This window comes from Eretmochelys imbricata, chromosome 11, assembly GCF_965152235.1.
Source record: "Eretmochelys imbricata isolate rEreImb1 chromosome 11, rEreImb1.hap1, whole genome shotgun sequence".
Taxonomy (NCBI): Eukaryota; Metazoa; Chordata; order Testudines; family Cheloniidae; genus Eretmochelys; species Eretmochelys imbricata.
Window position 1 is genome coordinate 63,599,062 of NC_135582.1, and position 17,583 is coordinate 63,616,644.

The window sequence follows — 17,583 nt, forward strand, 5'->3', positions numbered from 1 at the left end:
CCCTAGAGAAAGGGCCCGGCTGGTACCCGCCCGAGGGGCGCAACAGATCGGCCGGAGTTACCCGCAAGCCCAGGTACTGTACAGCGGCCCTTGGCGGGGCTGTACCTCCAGCGTGGCCGGCCTCAGCAGGCAGCTCTTCCCCGCTCCGGCCGGTGGGCCTCGGGCGCGGCCCAGCAGCATCCCCCGCCCGTCCCAAAGTGCGGGGTGAAGCCGCCGCCCTCCGGGCCCCCGGTGCGCAGCTCCCCCTGGCGCGTCGCAAAGCCTGGAGCGGGGCGCTCTGGCCCGGCCCCCGGGAGCCAGCCGGGCGCTCGTCACACCTGAGAGAGCGGGACGGGTTTGCGGTAGGAAGCGGAGGGCGCCCCCCCAGCCCGCCCGGTCAGAGCGGAGCCGGCTTCGGTGCACATGGCGGGCTTCCTCCCCCGGCACCACTTCCCCGTGAACCGCCGCCAGGAGTCCAGCGTCTTCCCGGACCAGATCCACACGCCCGAGGTGATGCCCACCACCAGGCACATGAAGTACTTGAGCATGAAGACGGCGTAGTCCGGCTTGGGCTTGCGCGGGTCGCCGGGGCAGGAGCAGGTCTGCGCCTCCTCCCAGCTTTCCCGGTAGTGCTGCTCGTACGCGTAGCACGCCACCACCAGGGTGGCCGGCACCGTGTAGAGGACGGTGAAGATGCCGATGCGGATCATCAGCCGCTCCAGCTTGTCGGTCTGGGTGCCCCCCTGCTTGATGACGCTGCGGATGCGGAAGAGGGAGACGAAGCCCGCCAGCAGGAAGAGGGTCCCGGTGAAGAGATAGACCACCAGGGGGGCCAGCACGAAGCCCCGCAGGTTGTCCAGGTTCTGGTTGCCCACGTAGCAGACCCCCGCCACCGGGTCCCCGTCCACCGAGCTCAGCGCCAGCACGGCGATGGCCTTGACGCTGGGGATGAGCCAGGCGGCCAGGTGGAAGTACTGGGAGTAGCCGGCGATGGCCTCGTTGCCCCACTTCAGGCCGGCGGCCAGGAACCAGGTGAGGGACAGGATCACCCACCAGATGGAGCTGGCCATGCCGAAGAAGTAGAGCAGGAGGAAGACCGTGGTGCAGAGCGCGGGGCCCGTGGTCTCGTAGTGCACGTGGCGGTACTCCTGGTTGCAAGCCACGCTGGCGTGGCCGGCCACCAGCCGCACGATGTAGCCCAGCGAGACGAAGAGGTAGCAGGCGGAGAGGAAGATGATGGGCCGCTCCGGGTAGCGGAACCGCTCCATGTCGATCAGGAAGGTGGCCACGGTGGTGGAGGTGGAGAGGAAGCAGAGGATGGACCAGAGCCCGATCCAGAAGCTGGCGAAGGTCTTCTCGTCCTGGGTGAAGTAGGGCTGGAAGCAGGGCACGGCGCAGTTGGGCACCTGGCCGGTGCGGATCTTGCTGTAGAGCGGGTGGGACTCGCGGGCGATGGGCACGAAGGGCTCGGTGCAGCGGCACGCCCGGCCGCAGTCCGCGCCGCCGCCCGGGGCGAGGCTCCTCTGGGGCCCCCTGGAGGCGCGGGTGGGCTTGGCCAGGGCGGGCGGCGGGGCGGTGGGCTCGCTGCGGTTGTAATCCATGCAGAGCGTGTCCGGGTCCCCCAGCGCCGGCAGCCGCTCGCAGCTCATCCGCTCGGGCCAGGCGAAGCCGTACTGGCGCATGAGGGGCGAGCAGCCGGCCTTGGCCCGCTCGCACACGGCGCGGCAGGGCGGCAGGGGCTTGGCGTAGTCCAGCAGGCAGATGGGGGTGTAGACGCTGCAGAGGAAGAAGCGCAGGTCCGGCGAGCACTGGATCTCCACCAGCGGCCAGAACTGGTGCACCTCCAGCCCCGCCTCGTCCTGCGTGTCGTGGTTGAACTGGTTGGGCATGTAGGTCAGGTTGTAGCCGATGCCCTTGCACATGGGCACCGTGATCTCCTGGCACACGGGCGCCTTGGCGGCGGCGGCCGCGACCGGCGGGAGCCGCAGCAGCAGCAGCAGGCTCAGGAGCCCCCGGCCGGCGCCGACCATGGTGAGCGCAGCGCGCCGCGGCTGGCCCGGGGCAGCAGCAGACGAGCTCGGGCAGGAGCTGCGGAGTCTCTCCCCGGCCCCCGCCGCCGCCGCCGGCGGGGACCCCGAGTCCGGCGGGCCGGGGCGCTGCCTAGGCACGGGCGGCGCTCGGCTCGCGGAGAAGTTTGGCAGCGGTCCCTGCGCCGAGCCCGGCCCCTGGGGCATGGCCCGCCCGCGCCGGGCGGCTCGGCGCTCAGCCCCGGCCGGCCCGCTGCCCCCGCACGCCGGGCTCCATGGCCGCGGGCAGCCACCTGCAGCGAAGGGGAAAGGGGAGCGCTGCCCCGGCCGCTGCGATCCGGCCGGGAGGGCAGGGCATCAGGCTGCCCCGGGCGCCCGGCACCGCGTGGCCCGCCCTCTGCCGCCGCTGCGCTCTGCCGCCCGCGGGCTCGGGCTCCGGCCCCGGCCCTCGCTGCAGCCACCGCCACCCCGACAGCCGGCGCGGGCGGAGTGGAGCCCCGGCCACGGCCACCTGAGTTGAAATGCACGGGCTGCAGCCCCGCCTCTTCGCCTGCTGGCCACGCCCCCTGCCGAGGGCCACGCCCCTCCGCGTTTAGCTCCACCCACTCCCCATGGTGATTCCCCGAGGGAGCTTCTCATTCCCCCCCTCCCATTGGGGCACACAGCGGCGCTGGACGGGGCGCCCCACCTCTGAATCTGCTTGAACTGGGGCCCTTCCCCGAGCAACCGGGGAGTCTCAGCTTCCAAAGGGAAGCCACTGCCACAGTCCTTCTCAGGCACAGCTCCCCATCCCAGCCACCCGGGAGCACCTGAGCCCTCAGCTCAACACAGGCACGGGTGGGGGAAGTGACTTGCCCTGTCAAATGCAAAGGTGGGTGTTGCGATGTGGCCCTTCCCTTGCCCTGGTTGCACAACATCACAAAACTGTGCCAGTACATGAGACCCACAGCCTGAAACTGACTTGCAAAGAGTCTCTTTGCAGCTCCCGCAAACCTAAACAGTAAACAAACCTATAAAGGAGGCTAGATCTGTCACAGTCACAACTATTGATTAATAACACAGATGAGGACTTTTTAAAATCTCAGCCTAGGATTTGTAAGATGACAGTGCCTCTTGAAACATTCTAGGTGTCCCAATATTTTAATTTGCTAATATTTCAACATCTCGAAAAGAATCCTATGTTTAATATGCTTGAGATGTTGTTCACCCCTTGCAGGTACGCAACGATAGTTTATGTAACCTTATATATAAGCTTGGCAATAGGTGGACTGGGATAATGGCACTCATTGAAACAAACTTAGTTCCCTCCACAGAGATAAGTTAAAGTGAAGAGAACAGGAAGGAACAGGATAGAAATAAGCTGTGGCTTTGTGCTTTCAACACCTAAGAAGTGCATCAATAACCTACTAATGCATACGCTGGAGAGCCCGATCTCTCATTAATTATACATTTCATTTAAAAATTCACAAACAACAGTTTTTGGATGTTTCTCCAACATATCCTTCTGCTATGAAAAGTAAACTTAGCAGGGAAACATTTATAAACCCCTTGTCTGAGCTATTTTGAATCTGTTAGTTTTTTCTAATTGGGTTCCTCTTGTTTGAGTTGCTGGTCTCTTGGACTCTCATCTAGCTCTTTCTGGCCCTGCAGAATCCCAGCTGCTCTTTCAGCAGCAGTGCGTGGCCCTACCACCCCGGGTCAGCTCACTTTCTTTGATAAAAAGCTGATTGAACAGCTCCCAGTTTCGCTTAGATACCAGACCATGAGCGCTGAGCATCTGATGCAGGGACACAGGTTAAATTCAGTGGGGAATTTGACACTCCCAGGAAAGAAGCAGATCTTGAAACTTACTTTTTCCTCTTCATCTCCTCACTGCTCCCTTCACTTCCCATCCCTCAAAGGTGCAGTATCTTTGTCCTGCTCCCTCCATTAACTTTCCCCACTTCACCCACTGAACACAAAGCAGAGTAGGATTTTGGCATGTAAGATGAAGCAGTGGGAATTGGTGCACGTCTCCAGGCCTTCAACCACCTATTTCCCTAGGCAGTCTGCTAAACTAGCCCCCTCTACACTGAACCAGAAAGAACCAGAGCAGGAAACAAATACAGAAACAGCATGTAGATTGCAAAGTCTGCTCTGTGTAATTGTGTCTAAAAGAGATTATTATTCATGTAAACAGCCCTTCCTTAGTCAAGGTTTGGGTGATGGTACCTACCTTGCTGATGCATAATGATGGTTTGGCTGGAGCCTGGGCCACTGCAGCTTGGGATGTCTCAGGAGTGAATCGCTGCCGGGCTAGCTCAGGAAGACGAGAACTCCTTTTGGAACGTATCCCAGAGAACATCCCATTACGCTCTCACTTCTGTATAAACAGACACAAGCTCTGATCCGCGCCTGTTGGAGACAATGGCAAAACTCCCATTGACTTCAATGGGAGCTGGATCGTCCCATATTGTTTCCCCTCCTAGGAGAGATTAGATATGACAGAGTCCTGCCCAATTAGTTTCTCCAAAGAAAATAAGGTCGAGGCTACACTACCAAGTTAGGTCGACCCAGCTACGTTGCTTGGGAGGTGCGAAAAATTCACCCCCCCCCGAGAGATGTAGGTAAGCCAACCAGTGTAGCCAGCGCTAAGAATTCTTCCCTCCACCTAGCTGCCACCTCACGGAGAGGCTGAACCCCGTCCATTGCTATACATGTCAATGCTACAGCAGTGCTGCTGTAGCATGTCGAGAGTAGACATCGAGCCTCCTGACTACAAAACCCTGGGCCTAGTGCCCACGGCTTGCCCTGGAGACCAGCTCATCAGCCCGGAGAAAGCAAATGATGAACCAGGGTGCACCTTGTGAGTCTGACATCCCATCCCTTCTCCTTTTAGGTGGGTGTCCCCTTGAATATTTTGCTTTAGTCTGAGTAGCAATAGAGCACCCTGGCTTGCAGAAACTGTCAGCAGTTTCTCTTGGTTCGTTCCACCCCCCTGGTACCACCAGGGGACAGCAGCCGTGGCATTGGCCCACCTTGGGTGCTGTATCCACAGGGAAAATATCAGTGGTCACCTCCCTGGCTACCACAGGCTGGACGCTAGCCCCAGGCAAGCGTCACTCAGCTGTATCATCCAGCTCACCGAGTGGCATGAAGAAGCAAGAAGTTGCTGATATTTTTCAAAACAGTAGCCAGCTCCTGGTTCATCTTAGCTCATTCATATTATAATCAATATACTATAACGAACACAGTTCTTGTATTTATAAGGTGCCTGTCACCTTAGGTGCTAATGCCCAACTAGTCAATGGAGTTAGGTGCCTAAATACCTTTGTGAATCCCAACTACAAGGCTCTGATTCTGCAAACACTTAGACCTTGTCTACACACAAAATGTGCACCAGTTTTGCTAAAATTGGATTTTTACATCGATTTCTTGAAAACAGTGCAAGGCCCTACATTAATTTAACCCTGTTTCGGTTTACTGATTTACACTGAATCAAAAGAAACCAGATTTAAACTGACATAAGATGCTACCAAACAGGATTGCACCAGTTTAGCAAAAGCAATTTAAACACCTTACCGTTCGTTAAATCAGTGCAGGTCTTTACGTAGCCATGTACTTCAGTAGATGCTTAACTTTACACATGGGACTAGTTCCATTGACTTCAAAGGGAGCCCTGGTGTGTATTAAGCACGGGCATAAATATTTGCATGACTGGGGGGGCCTAACCACCATTAGTAACCTGCTGTCCTGTAATAATAGTGACTTGTTCTTTTTTTTGCCCCTTTGTTGTCTACATATAAAACTGCCACTTTAACCAAAAAATAATTAGTTGATACTTATACAAGCGCTTAACATATTAGGAAGTGGATTGGACAAGCTAGAAGGCCTGGTAAATCTCTTTCTTCAAGCTCAATCTCACTGCTCCTGCATGGAAACGTCCTATAGAATTTAACAGGGATGAAACCAATCTGGTTCTATAGACACTAACAAGCCTAATGTCTGAGCAAATGAACTCCTTTTCCTAGAATTTTGGAAGATGCGTACAGAATTTAGAGGCCTGGAGCGTTAGCAGCTAGCGAAAGGAGCTTCTCTGTTCATATCAATAGGGCAGTTCTATAAGCGGATGCTATGATTCCTTCATGTTGCAGCCACTTCAGCATTCCAAAACTGAATGCAGTTTGGCATCAATATTGTAATACCGATAACACAATCTTTGGTGTAAATGGCAAAAATTGCAAAAACTTGGTTCCTTTTTGGGTGAAAATTTTTGATTTTTTTTTTAAACCAGTGCTAGCAGGGATTTAAAGCAACTAGGTCCCATCTTCAGAGTGCTTACAACCTTGTCACTGGCTCATTCTTTCCTTGTGGTCTCCTCTGTCTGCTGCATCTCATTGAATGCTGTCTGTAAGCTCTTTGGTACAGGGACCAGCTCTTTGTTATGGGTTTTTACTGTGTCTAACACAATGGGTCATGATTGTAATCTAAATAATCATCTGGCAGCCTGATATCTGCAAAACCTTAAGGACTGCATGTGTGAGTGAGAGTTTGCAGCATTGGATCAGCTAAATAACAAAACTACTCAGGCATAGAGTATCAGAGTTGGAAGGGACCTCAGGAGATCATCTAGTCCAACCCCCTGCTCAAAGCAGGACCAAGCTGCAATTTTTTTCCCCCCCAGATCCCTAAATGGTCCCATCAAGGATTGAACTCACAACCCTGGGTTTAGCAGGCCAATGCTCAAGTCAGGCATTGAGTGATAGGGGAGAGGATGGGAGTGAAACAAGAGAAAATGACAGCATGTTGCTGCTTCCAGGAAAGCTGATTCATTCTTACATTCATAGAGTTTAGGGGTAGAAAGGACCATGCAGTATGATCTCCTTCATATCACAGGCTATTGCATTTCATCCAGTTACCCTTGGACTGAGTCCAATAACTTGTGTCTGACTTGAAGCATGTTCCCCAGACAGGCATCCTGTTTTGATCAGAAGACATCAGGAGATGGAGAATCTACCACTTCCATTGGTGGTTGGTCTAAGGTATCCTATTTTGTATATTTCTTCGTTATTGTTAACAATGAAAAAAATGAATTAAATTCCATGCCAGCTGAGGGATTTTAATCCATTAATTGTGAGCCCCTGTCCCCCCGGAATGCGCTCAGTTGTCACTTTCAGTCACTTAGGACCGAATGATCAGATGCAGGCGTAAGAGGTGTTCCTGCTGATCTGAGTGTTTGCACATGCAAACTGGTATTTGCCTGTGTAATCAAAGCATTGTGGGAGCAAAGGTGCAGGTAGGTGTCCCAGTTACATGTAAATACTGCCCACATGTGCAAATGCAAGCACATGTACCAGCTGGGCCCCAGATTGAAAATACTGTCTTGTTTGGCTTGCAGTTTTAGAGAAACAATTGCACTGGAATTGTGTATTTATTTGCAGCCATCATTGCTATCCAAGTGGCAGGAATATGTCTATGAATTCAGCACTGGAGTCTGCCTCAGCATTTTTCAGTAATAAAATAGCCCTCTTTGGGAGATCAGACCCCATTTCCTCTGACCCTGGTAGGAAAAATTGCCTGACTGACTAAATTTGTAGATCTAGGTGGCAGGCTGGTAAAAATACCAGCAGCCACAGCTCCCACCGTTACCAGTCCCAGTGGAGCTGCCCTGGTATTAGAATAACAGTAGGAGCTGGTCCTACAGCTTTCAAGGTACACAAAGCCTGTCAGAGCAGGGAAAGCAGCAGCAGGAGGAGGAGGAGGTGCTAATCATTGTCAATGTGCAGCACTTAGCACCTCCTGGGCAGGTGCTAAGTGCTGTTAATGACAATGGGATTTGCCTAGGCAGGGAACAGGATGAGCTGTGAAAGTCCAATGAAAGGCACTGCAGCAAGTGGGGATTTTCATTTCACTTCATTATCAGCAGCTTTGGGTCAGTTTGTTGTTACTCTTGTACATCGCTTACACTAGTTCTCCAGAAGGTGAGCGGGTTCTCCAAAAATGCCAGTGCAGCCACAGGGCTGCTCAACGCTGAAAACTGGGGGGATAAGTTAGAACACAGCACAGTGAAATCTCTCAGGGGTGTGAAAAATCCACACACCACAATGACATAATTAAGCTGACCTAATCCCTGGTGTAGCTAGCGCTAGGTCAAGGGATGCATTTTTCCATTCACATAGCTACCACCTCTGGGGAAGGTGACTTAACTACCCCGATGGAAGAACCCCTCCTGTCGCTGTCTGGGGGGGAAGAGGAGGGGCAGGGGGCCGGGGGCAAAACGTGGACTGGTCAGGCCTGTCCATGTCCAAAAGTGGGAGGGCCTTGTCCCCGCTCTGTTCCAGGGCCCCTGACCAACAAGGCCCACTTCTGAGCCCAATGGACAGCCTGTCCGGCTAGCCTGCAAAAAGGAAGGGCAGGGGTGGTGGTGGGGGAACTGTTTTGCTGAATCTGTCAATAACTTGTTATTCGCTCCCCAAACAACCCAACCCCACACCCTGCCCATGATGCAAAAACCGCGTTAAAAAGGTCACCCCACTGCCGAATACCGTATTACATGCTGCTTATTTAAACCCTCTCTGCCCATTCAGCTCGCGAGGCACATAGCTTGGGAAGCTCCTAAACACACCGCGTAGCAATGCTGAGGAGACTGGGTTAAAGCAGCCTGGCTGAGAGCGAAGGAACACAAGAAGTCAGTGAAGTGAAAAGGTTAAGGTGCTGTCTAACCTATTAACCTTTCAACATGTGTCTTTGTCCTCCGTGTCTGTTCTAGGCATTTTAACTCAAACCCCCCCCCCCCCCCCCCGCCACCAACAGACCTCTCGCTCTTGAAAATCCCCTTCACAGCTCCACTGCCTCCGGGGGCGTCGCGTGTCCCCGTTTTAAACAGTTCATTGTTTCCCTCGCAGGTGGGTCTGTTTGGATTTTCTGTGGGCAGCGACGGCTCTCGCAGGTGGTCAAAGAATAGCCCAGAACCGGAGCAGGGCAATAGAAAAGAGAACAAAGCTGTCCTGTGGCAATGGATGGAACTGGGAGATGGGAGCTTAAAGATTATTTTCTAGTCTAGTTCTCTCCTCGCCCCTTCTGACTTGGCCGGAGGATTTGGCCTATGTCTGGGCGTTGGCGAACAAGGGTGGTGTTTCAGGTTCGTAATATGGACTTCTCCATAAAGGCCCCAGAATGGACTTTTCCCTAGTTGCTGTTTTTCATGCCCACTCACAGCCATTAGATTAAGTCCTGCTGCCCCACCCCCCACCCAGGACCCCAGGACTTTTGACATGTTTCATGGTCCCCTCCCACCCTCCAACCTAGCCCATCTCCTGGCGAAGTCATCAGGAAGTAGTGCTGGGGGAAAGGTGTTGGAGCCAGGGTGAGTCAGCAGTGACCACTGTTTGCTTTGTAACTGCAATCACACCACAGCCTTGGTACGAAGGTCATGGTAATACCTCAGCTCCCCTCCCGCTGCCTGGGTGTACTCCCTATACGGCAGGAAAGACTGTGGTACAGCTGCCCTGGGAACCTTTGCAAAACTGAGCCCCTCTTCAGGCAAACGAAACAAGCATCTTCCCTGGCCTAGTTCGGGGAGAGGTTATCTGAGCTTTTCAGGGGCAGGTTTTTAAAATACTGTATTCTGTGATTCATCCGCCTGGTTGCCTGCCGCAGGGAGGGGGAAGGCTGTTGATCTGATCTGGGTTATCTGAGCTTTTGTATGAATTGTATGTTGTAAATTACGTGTATGCTATCCAGCCTAAGGTTTGGGCCTCTGTTGCCAATCAAAATACATTAATAAATAATACACACCCACACCCCGAAAGCAGTGCAGTGACCTGGCTGGTGGAGGGTTCTTTCCTAACTGGCCCTGTTGCACAGTTACCTAGTGTTTATTGTATTTAGTGGGGCTGAGCATGGGATCAGGTTTCTCCCTTTGCTGTCCATCATTTTAATACAAAATATCCCCTGCAGTTTTTGTCGCCTGGCGGCAGTAGTTTAATTTGCTGCTCCTGTTGAAAGCTGTGCGTACAGCCATTGATGACATGGGTCAATTGCACCATCATCAGCTGACATAATGCTGTTAAAGTGTCATGTCCCCATTGTGTGCAGATATGGCCAAATCCTCCACTGCCAGCTAACAGGAAACACCAGATTGCAGGACTAGGAAATCACTAGGAAGTCACCGCTGCTGACTGCATGGATCAGTGCTAAGGCAGGGGCCTTGAGCAGCAGGGCCCCTGATAGCAATTCGGGGCAGGGGGAGGGACTCACAGCACTGACCCCATAATGATCCACCACCTTCCAGGTAGGCTTGGGTAAGCCATGCTCCTCCCCACAGCTTCCCCTACTTTGCTTGTGTGGGGGGCAGCTCCCCCTCTGCCTTCAAGCCACTGCTGACCTCCCACGCACACTCCCATGAGAATCTAAACAGCGGCCAGACGCAAAATGCAAAATAAGATCCAGCTTTTGCCTTCTTCTGGAAGTAAAATCGGCAGCCCATTGGCTACCAGACAGACAATATTTTTCACAGTGCCCCAGCCAAGCAGTGCGTGGTATGTGCCACGGGACATGGATGGCGTGTGTCACACTGGCCCATTTCACTCAGATGAAAGCATTGTCCTCAGTGCTCAGCCTACCAGGTAGCAGGTTAGGAGACTAAATCTGGACATTCCTTCGTTCATCAAGTTTTTCTTACCTTGACACGGACACTCCTCTGGTGGGGAAAATGTTCATCAGCTAGCTAATCTCTATAGCTATTGTCGGTATTTCTACAGCACCCATTAGTGTAGTGCCTTCGTGCTGATTCTGTGGTCATTCCTGTCAAAATGGTCACAGATTCACAGAGTTTAAGGGACCATTACGATCAGCTAAAGTAACTCTTGTATAACACCAACCAGAGATTTCCTCCCGTAATCCCTGCTTGTAACCGAACTAGAGCAGCCAGCCAGTGTTGATTTAAACGTTTTAGTGCCTGGCAGGCCAAGGTTTGTAATAATGATAGCTAGGCTGTGCTGTAACTCGTCATAGTTTTGGCCCCGTGTATTGTTTTCTGGGTTCTCGACACTGATACAATCACAAATCACATCCACGGAGCTCTGTTAAACTAAGGTTTGCCTGTGCTGAAGCTACACAGAAGCTGGCTGTGGCTATTTACAAGCCACCCTTCTCTCTGAAGTACAATAGCACACTCCTTGGCACGACTCGCAGCTTTTTAATTCTCCCCTGATCAAGAGTTTCTGTAAATTAGGAGACTGGCAGTAAACAATCATTGGAAATTTCACTATGGCCTTTGGTTCCTTATCCAAACTATGGTAGGTGGCAGAGGACATTCTTCTGTGATGTTTACTGTGTAATTAGGAATGGCTAGATGCAAACCCACGGCATCCTCTTCTTTTCCTGTTAGTGTTTTTTATTTTTATGAGTGGTTTCACGTCAGTTTGTTATAATATGTCCTGGGAAGTGTGTACATGCGGGTTAGGGGAAACAGAGAAGCTCTGGCTTCCAGTTGTTCTATCAGCTGTTAGTTTGTTGCAGGTTTTTGCCACTGGTCCAGATGCATCTAAGGGCTTGTCTACACTACCAGCCGGATTGAGGGGCAGCGATCAATCCAGCAGGGGTTGATTTATCGTGTCTAGTATAGACGCAATAAATCGACCGCCGATCCCTCTAGGGTCAACTCCGGTACTCCACCTCAACGAGAAGCGCAAGGGGCCTCAACGGCAGAGCGTCTCCCGTTGACACACCGCAGTGAAGACCCTGTGGTAAGTAGATCGAAGTATGTTGACTTCAGCTACATTATTCACATAGCTAAAGTTGCATGACTTAGATTGATCCCCTCGCATAGTGTAGACCTCTTAGAGCCTGGCTATAAATAATGCTCTATTTTCTATGCTGAGGATACATGAAATGTAGCAGGCATTTGTTGGCTTGTCTATGCTTCTGGGGTTTTTTTTTATGACTACATAGCAGAACATCCATAATAGGATTACGCATTGTATCAGTGCAAGCACATTTGATAGGATTACTACTTACCTCTACGGTATCGTAGGTGAGCATAATGCATTACAAACAAATTGGTCTTATAATGTATTATTTGTATTGTGGTCCCTGTCACAGACCAGGACCTCAGTTTGCCAGGCGCTGTATAAGCACAGAACAAAAAGACTGGCCTTGCCCCAAAGAGCTTAACAATCTAAGGGAGTACATGATTGATAAATATTGTCAATTTATAATGTAGCTCTTTACCTTTAGTCATAGAATATCAGGAGGTCATCTAGTCTACCCCCCTGCTTGAAGCAGGACCAATCCCCAATATCCCTAAATGGTCTCCTCAAGGATTGAACTCACAACCCTGGGTTTAGCAGGCCAATGCTCAAACCACTCAGCTATCCCTCCCCCCCATATAATAAATAAGATATAATAAAGTCCATATAATAAAGATGTTGGTGTATCCCCCACTCTACCAGCAGTTTCTGTTTGCAAGTCATGTGGCTCTTTCCTTCCAGGAGACTGCTGGCCTAGGCTGACATGAGATAGACCTTGTCATTGTAGATCAGTGATACTCAGACAAGCTCAGGAACCGCAAGTGGCTCTTTAATATGGCCCCTGCAGCTCTTTGCAGCACAAGATATTAAAACTGTGTGATTAAATTATTAACCAATCTAAGTCATTAACCAACCAGGATGCTTTTACTATGTTATTAGCCAATTGTAGACGACTCGGCCAGTCATTTTGCTGTGAGAATTAGATAGATAGATGGATCGATAGTAAATGAAACAATGAATTCACACTACTGTGGCTCTTTTGGGTAATGTTGATAACTAATTTGGCTCCTGAACCACTGAGGTCTGAGTATCGCTGTTGTAGATCATTTCTACTCACTGAGAGTGGAGCTATTCCTGGTAAGAATGAGACACATCAACTGGCAAGCATTTCTGTATTTGATTCTTTTATTGATCTTTTGTTAGCCTACAAGCATTAACTTGAATAATTATCTTGATGAGGGTATCCTGGGATTTTTGTACATATCAGCTGGGATTTCCAAAAAGACCTAAGGCAGTTGGATGTCTAACTCCCTTTGCTTTCTTTGAAGATACCAGCCATCCCCCTTGTCTACACTAGGTGAGTTTTACAGATACTTTCCATATTTGTTAATACTGTGTCAACTCCGCTGGCATTAACACTGGAAGCCCCAGTGTAGATATTTTGCTGGTTGCCACCATCTGTTTAAGTACCACGACAATTAGACCTGCTCCAAACAGGGTTAGTTGAAATGGTGCTAAAATTGTGAGTGGCCCATCTATGGTAGGCCAATCCCAACATTGCTAAACTCAGTACAGCAGAACTGGTGCGAGCAGTGGCAGGGAAATGTTTCCAGTTACACAAGGCTGCTGAGGTTGATTCTCCACTGCCTAGCCCATGGGTAGTCATTCACCTCTACCATGCAGATTTGGTAGCGCATTGCACCCTCTTTCCTCCGGTGAAAATGGCAACACCAGGTGCAAGGCAGAGGAGAATAAGTGCCTCCCCTCCCTCCTGCCATGTTGTCTTGGGGCGAAAATGCAGAGAGGAGTTAGTCAGTGACTCCAGCAGGTCAGAGCAGAAGCCACCAAAGCCGGGGAAGGGCCTGTGGACATTCAGAGAACTGCCTACAGTTTTGATTGGTCTGTCTCAGCCTTGTGCTGATTGGCCCCCATCGCAATCTCTTCACCTCACATTTATGCCACATCTGCCCTTCTTAGCCTCTTCTCCCCAGCTTTGTCCCCCTCCCTTTTCTAAAGTCTCATCCCAGCCTCATTAACCACACGCCTCCCCCCCTCCCCGCCACACAAAGTGGAACTTATATGCCATTGGCTGCCAGCAGATTGGTCACGCCGCGTGAGTGTTCTATCCCCTCCCCTGTCCTGGGTCTGGCTTGCCTAGTTACGTCGTAAACTCAAGAGGGCAGGGACTGTCACCTACTGTGTATGTACAGTGCCTAGCACACTTGCTGGGCGCTGCCCTATTAGGCATGATTTGTTTTATTTTTACATAATGCATATGTATCGATCAGATGCATGTCTTGGAAGACACACATTTTCTGTATCTAAACACTCAACACATGGGTATCTGGAATACATGTACGGACTGTACCGAAATAATTGCACTTGTGTGGCTTCCCTGCTCACGTGTTGTTTCACTGCATGGCCTTGCTTCTGACTACCTGAACCAAGGGAAAATGGTTTATAAATATGAAGCCAAGGCCCTACATTACCTCTGAACAATGTAGCCAGAGTCCCACGTTCAGGAACAGGGCAGCTTGCTTTGTGCGTCACAAGTGGGTGACGGACATACTACCAAGATAACAACGTGGGCGCTAAGGACAGCCTGTGAGCTTTACCTTTGATCTTCCTGGCGACCCTACTGCGGTGCATCAGAGCCCGACATTTTCCATATATGTACTTTTTGGAGCATCAAGTTGTAGTTTAAATTTTTTTTTTTTTTTACACTGGCCCTTGGAAAAGAGAAAAGGCTCTATGCTGAAGTTGACATGATGAATTACTATGGCTCTTGCAAAGCCTGCAGTGTTCATTGTGTAAATACTTATTTATGGACTTTAAAATTGTGGATTATGTAACTAGATGGTGAGCGACTTTAAGCCCTTTCCCCAGTCTATTGACTCGATAGAATCTAATGGCTCCTTCAAAGCAATTAGGGTCTATTGGGTTAGGGCCTATTGTGTATTTAGAAAATTTTAAAAACATGTGTTATTTACCCAAAAGACTTTAATGAGTGTTTAAATACATAGTTGGATGGGTTCTGAAATGGCTATTGCTACATATAGTGAAATGTTTCCTGAAAAGAGGTTGCTCTGGGTACTTTGCAGTGTGAAATAGCTTGCTCATTTGGGACTTTTAAACAGCAAGGGGGATGGTGTTGGGTAGAAATTTGTATGTTTAAAAATCTAGTTGTAGTGAATTTTGGGTTTCATGAATGTTGCCAAATTGAAGCACGAACTCCAACAGCTTCTTCCAGAGTCCTGGCCCCGTACTGTCCATCAATGTGTCTGAACTCCTGCTTCCTGGGGGGAACAAATTGCTCAGTGCCCATGGTTCACTCAAAATTTTATCGTGCAAAGGTGACAGTGAATGACAATGAGGTGGAGGTTTTCTTTGGAACTGGACTGAGACCCACTGGCTTATTTCTCAGACCCTGTTGAGCAGCCATCAGATGGGAACAACAAGTTCTGGTCAGTACAGACTTGTGCTGGATTTGAATTGCTGACCTATGGTCAGCTGGTTTTAAACAGCATAGCTCCACTGACTTCCTAAGAGCTCCCCTGATTTATACCAGCTGAGGATCCAGAGGCAAAAAGCTCCATCTCCCCTCTTGGAGCTATCCAGTCCCTCTATGAGATGAAAATAATATAAGCTAATTATTACGTGCTATATTTTTAGACCAAAGCTGTTTTTGACCAACAAACATCCTAATTGGTTAGTCTCTAAGGTGCCACAAGTACTCCTTTTCTTTTTGCGAATACAGACTAACACGGCTGTTACTCTGAAACCTAAAACAGCTATTTTCTCTTCATTCCTCTACCTTGAGCACCGATTTATTTGAGTCAAATATGCACAGCCATTCCATTGTAGCACAAGGCTTTGCGTACCATGTTTCAGACCAGAATATTTGGCAATGTGCTTATGTTCCTATGTGTTATACTCAGCCTTAAATAAACTCAGTTTCAGTTACAGTGTATAAACACCTTCACAGGGAGAAAGTACTGGGTGCTAAAGGGCTCTTCTCCAGCACAGAAAGGCAAAACAAGAACCAATGGCTGGAAGTTAAAGCCAGACAAATTTAAATTAGAAATAAGGCACACATTTTAACCCAGAGGAACAAACAATCAAGGGAAATGATAGATTCTTCATGTCCTGAAGCCTTCAAATGCCTTTCTGAAGGATATGCGTTAGCCAAACACAGGTTATTGGGCTCAGTTCAGGAGTAACTGAATGAAATTCTATGGTCTGTGCTATACAGGAGGTCAAACTAATTGATTCAGTGGTCCCTCCTAGCCATACAAATCTAAGGCTGTCACAGCTGAGCGTAGATGCAAACCATGTTCAGAAACCCAAATTTCAACCCATCCTTTCATTAAAATGTCACTATCTGGGACACGCACAGTAGGAATAAGCAAAGCCCTACACTGGCCCCATCTATACCGTAGCTCTTTCAAGAGGCTACAACCAAGCTTTTCAAAAGGGCCTAGTGATTTTGGGCACCCATCTTGAGACACCTTAAAGATGCCCAAGTCTCAGAAAGTAGAGGGCACCCACCTCCTGAAAACCAGGCCCCTGGAAGTGTCTCACGTCGGCCATCCAAAAACAGGGGCAGCCAAAATCACCAGTCGCTGTTGAAAATCTAGACCTGTGTGTTTTCCTCCATCTAGACGGGGGACCCCCCCCATACACACACACGAGCAGTATTTTCAACTGAGGCTTTAGATGAGCCAGTTAGTGAACTTCAGACATTGGGTGCTCCCAAACCAGCCTCCTATGACCTTTTAGACATTCTTGCTAAGACCAGACACTTCAGATTCTCAATATGTGCTTTTAAAATCCTTGAAACGCTCAAGTGGGTCAGAGGAATGTTTGGAGCCAGACCTAGTGTGTCACATTGTTTATCTCGAAGGACACAGCTCATGCTGAAATACAAATGAACCCAGTGCATGAACTCAAGATCAAATTTACTGGACACAAAAATGAAAGAAAGCTGGATGAAAAGAGAATGGCACTTTTTGGAACTGTCGCTGGTCTTGCAGCCATTTCCTACAGACACTTCGGTTCTGCCCATCAGCAAATCACTGCTGGGCTCATGGCAGAAGTAGATTAAATATGGGCTGGAAACCGGACATCTGCAGTAACCCAAACATTTTGACATGAGGAGATTTTGGGGAGTTAGGAAATAGCCGTGGCCCACAAAACAAGGGCTGTTTAAGAGCAACAGCTGTTGCAAAGAGACTAATGCTATGGAAATGGGAAATAAATTTGATGGGTAAAGGGGACACATCCAAACTCGTAATCCTGGCCCTCCTTGCAGCATGCAATATGGTGGCTCACACAATGACGACATCCTGCCAGCGAGAGAGGCCAGGGACCAAAGACATGGTCCACAACAGCTGTTGTTCTTCCACCTGGGCGTCAAGCATGTGTTGTTCTTCCACATGGGCGTGATGGAATACTGCCTCTCTGCCACCAGCGGGACCCAGGCAGCCCCTCGCTCCCTGCTTTCATTCAATATTTACATGCCACTGCCAGGAGAAACGATGGGACTTTGTGGGCTCAAATGTCAATGATATGCAGAAGTTCCACAACTTGGCCAGGCTGCCACAGCTGGCAGTAACCGCACTGACAGCCAGCTAGCCCAGTGCCTGGCTGAGCTCGGTAGTTGCAGAAGACCATAGCAAGACAGAGGGTATGCTGGTAAGCAGAGGAAAACACCGGTGACCTTGCTACCATGAGGCAGCCCCGATTGGTCCAGGACACATGCCCTCAACTCATCAAGACTCTTTGCAACCTAGGAGTCCATTGGGACCCCTCACAGACACTGATCTCTTTCAGAGCAGATTTCCTGA

General features: G+C 50.1%; 2 protein-coding genes across 2 annotated transcripts in view; both read right to left on the minus strand.

The window, feature by feature from the left end:
* Positions 1–311: 311 nt before the first annotated feature.
* Positions 312–2,213, minus strand: FZD5 (frizzled class receptor 5). The gene has a single exon (XM_077829987.1). It carries the CDS (start codon positions 2,211–2,213, stop codon positions 312–314), a length of 1,902 nt encoding a protein of 633 aa, XP_077686113.1.
* Positions 2,214–7,942: 5,729 nt separating this feature from the next.
* The window catches only part of PLEKHM3 (pleckstrin homology domain containing M3), a 152,889-nt gene continuing 143,248 nt past the window's right edge, over positions 7,943–17,583 (minus strand). The window contains exon 9 of the transcript XR_013347492.1: positions 7,943–8,022. The gene's annotated coding sequence lies outside the window, so the exon portion shown is untranslated. The remainder of the gene's footprint in view (positions 8,023–17,583) is intronic.

Excerpts from the sequence above, each read along its gene's own strand:
- FZD5 (XM_077829987.1), bottom strand. The coding sequence starts at position 2,213 with ATGCCCCAGGGGCCGGGCTCGGCGCAGGGACCGCTGCCAAACTTCTCC.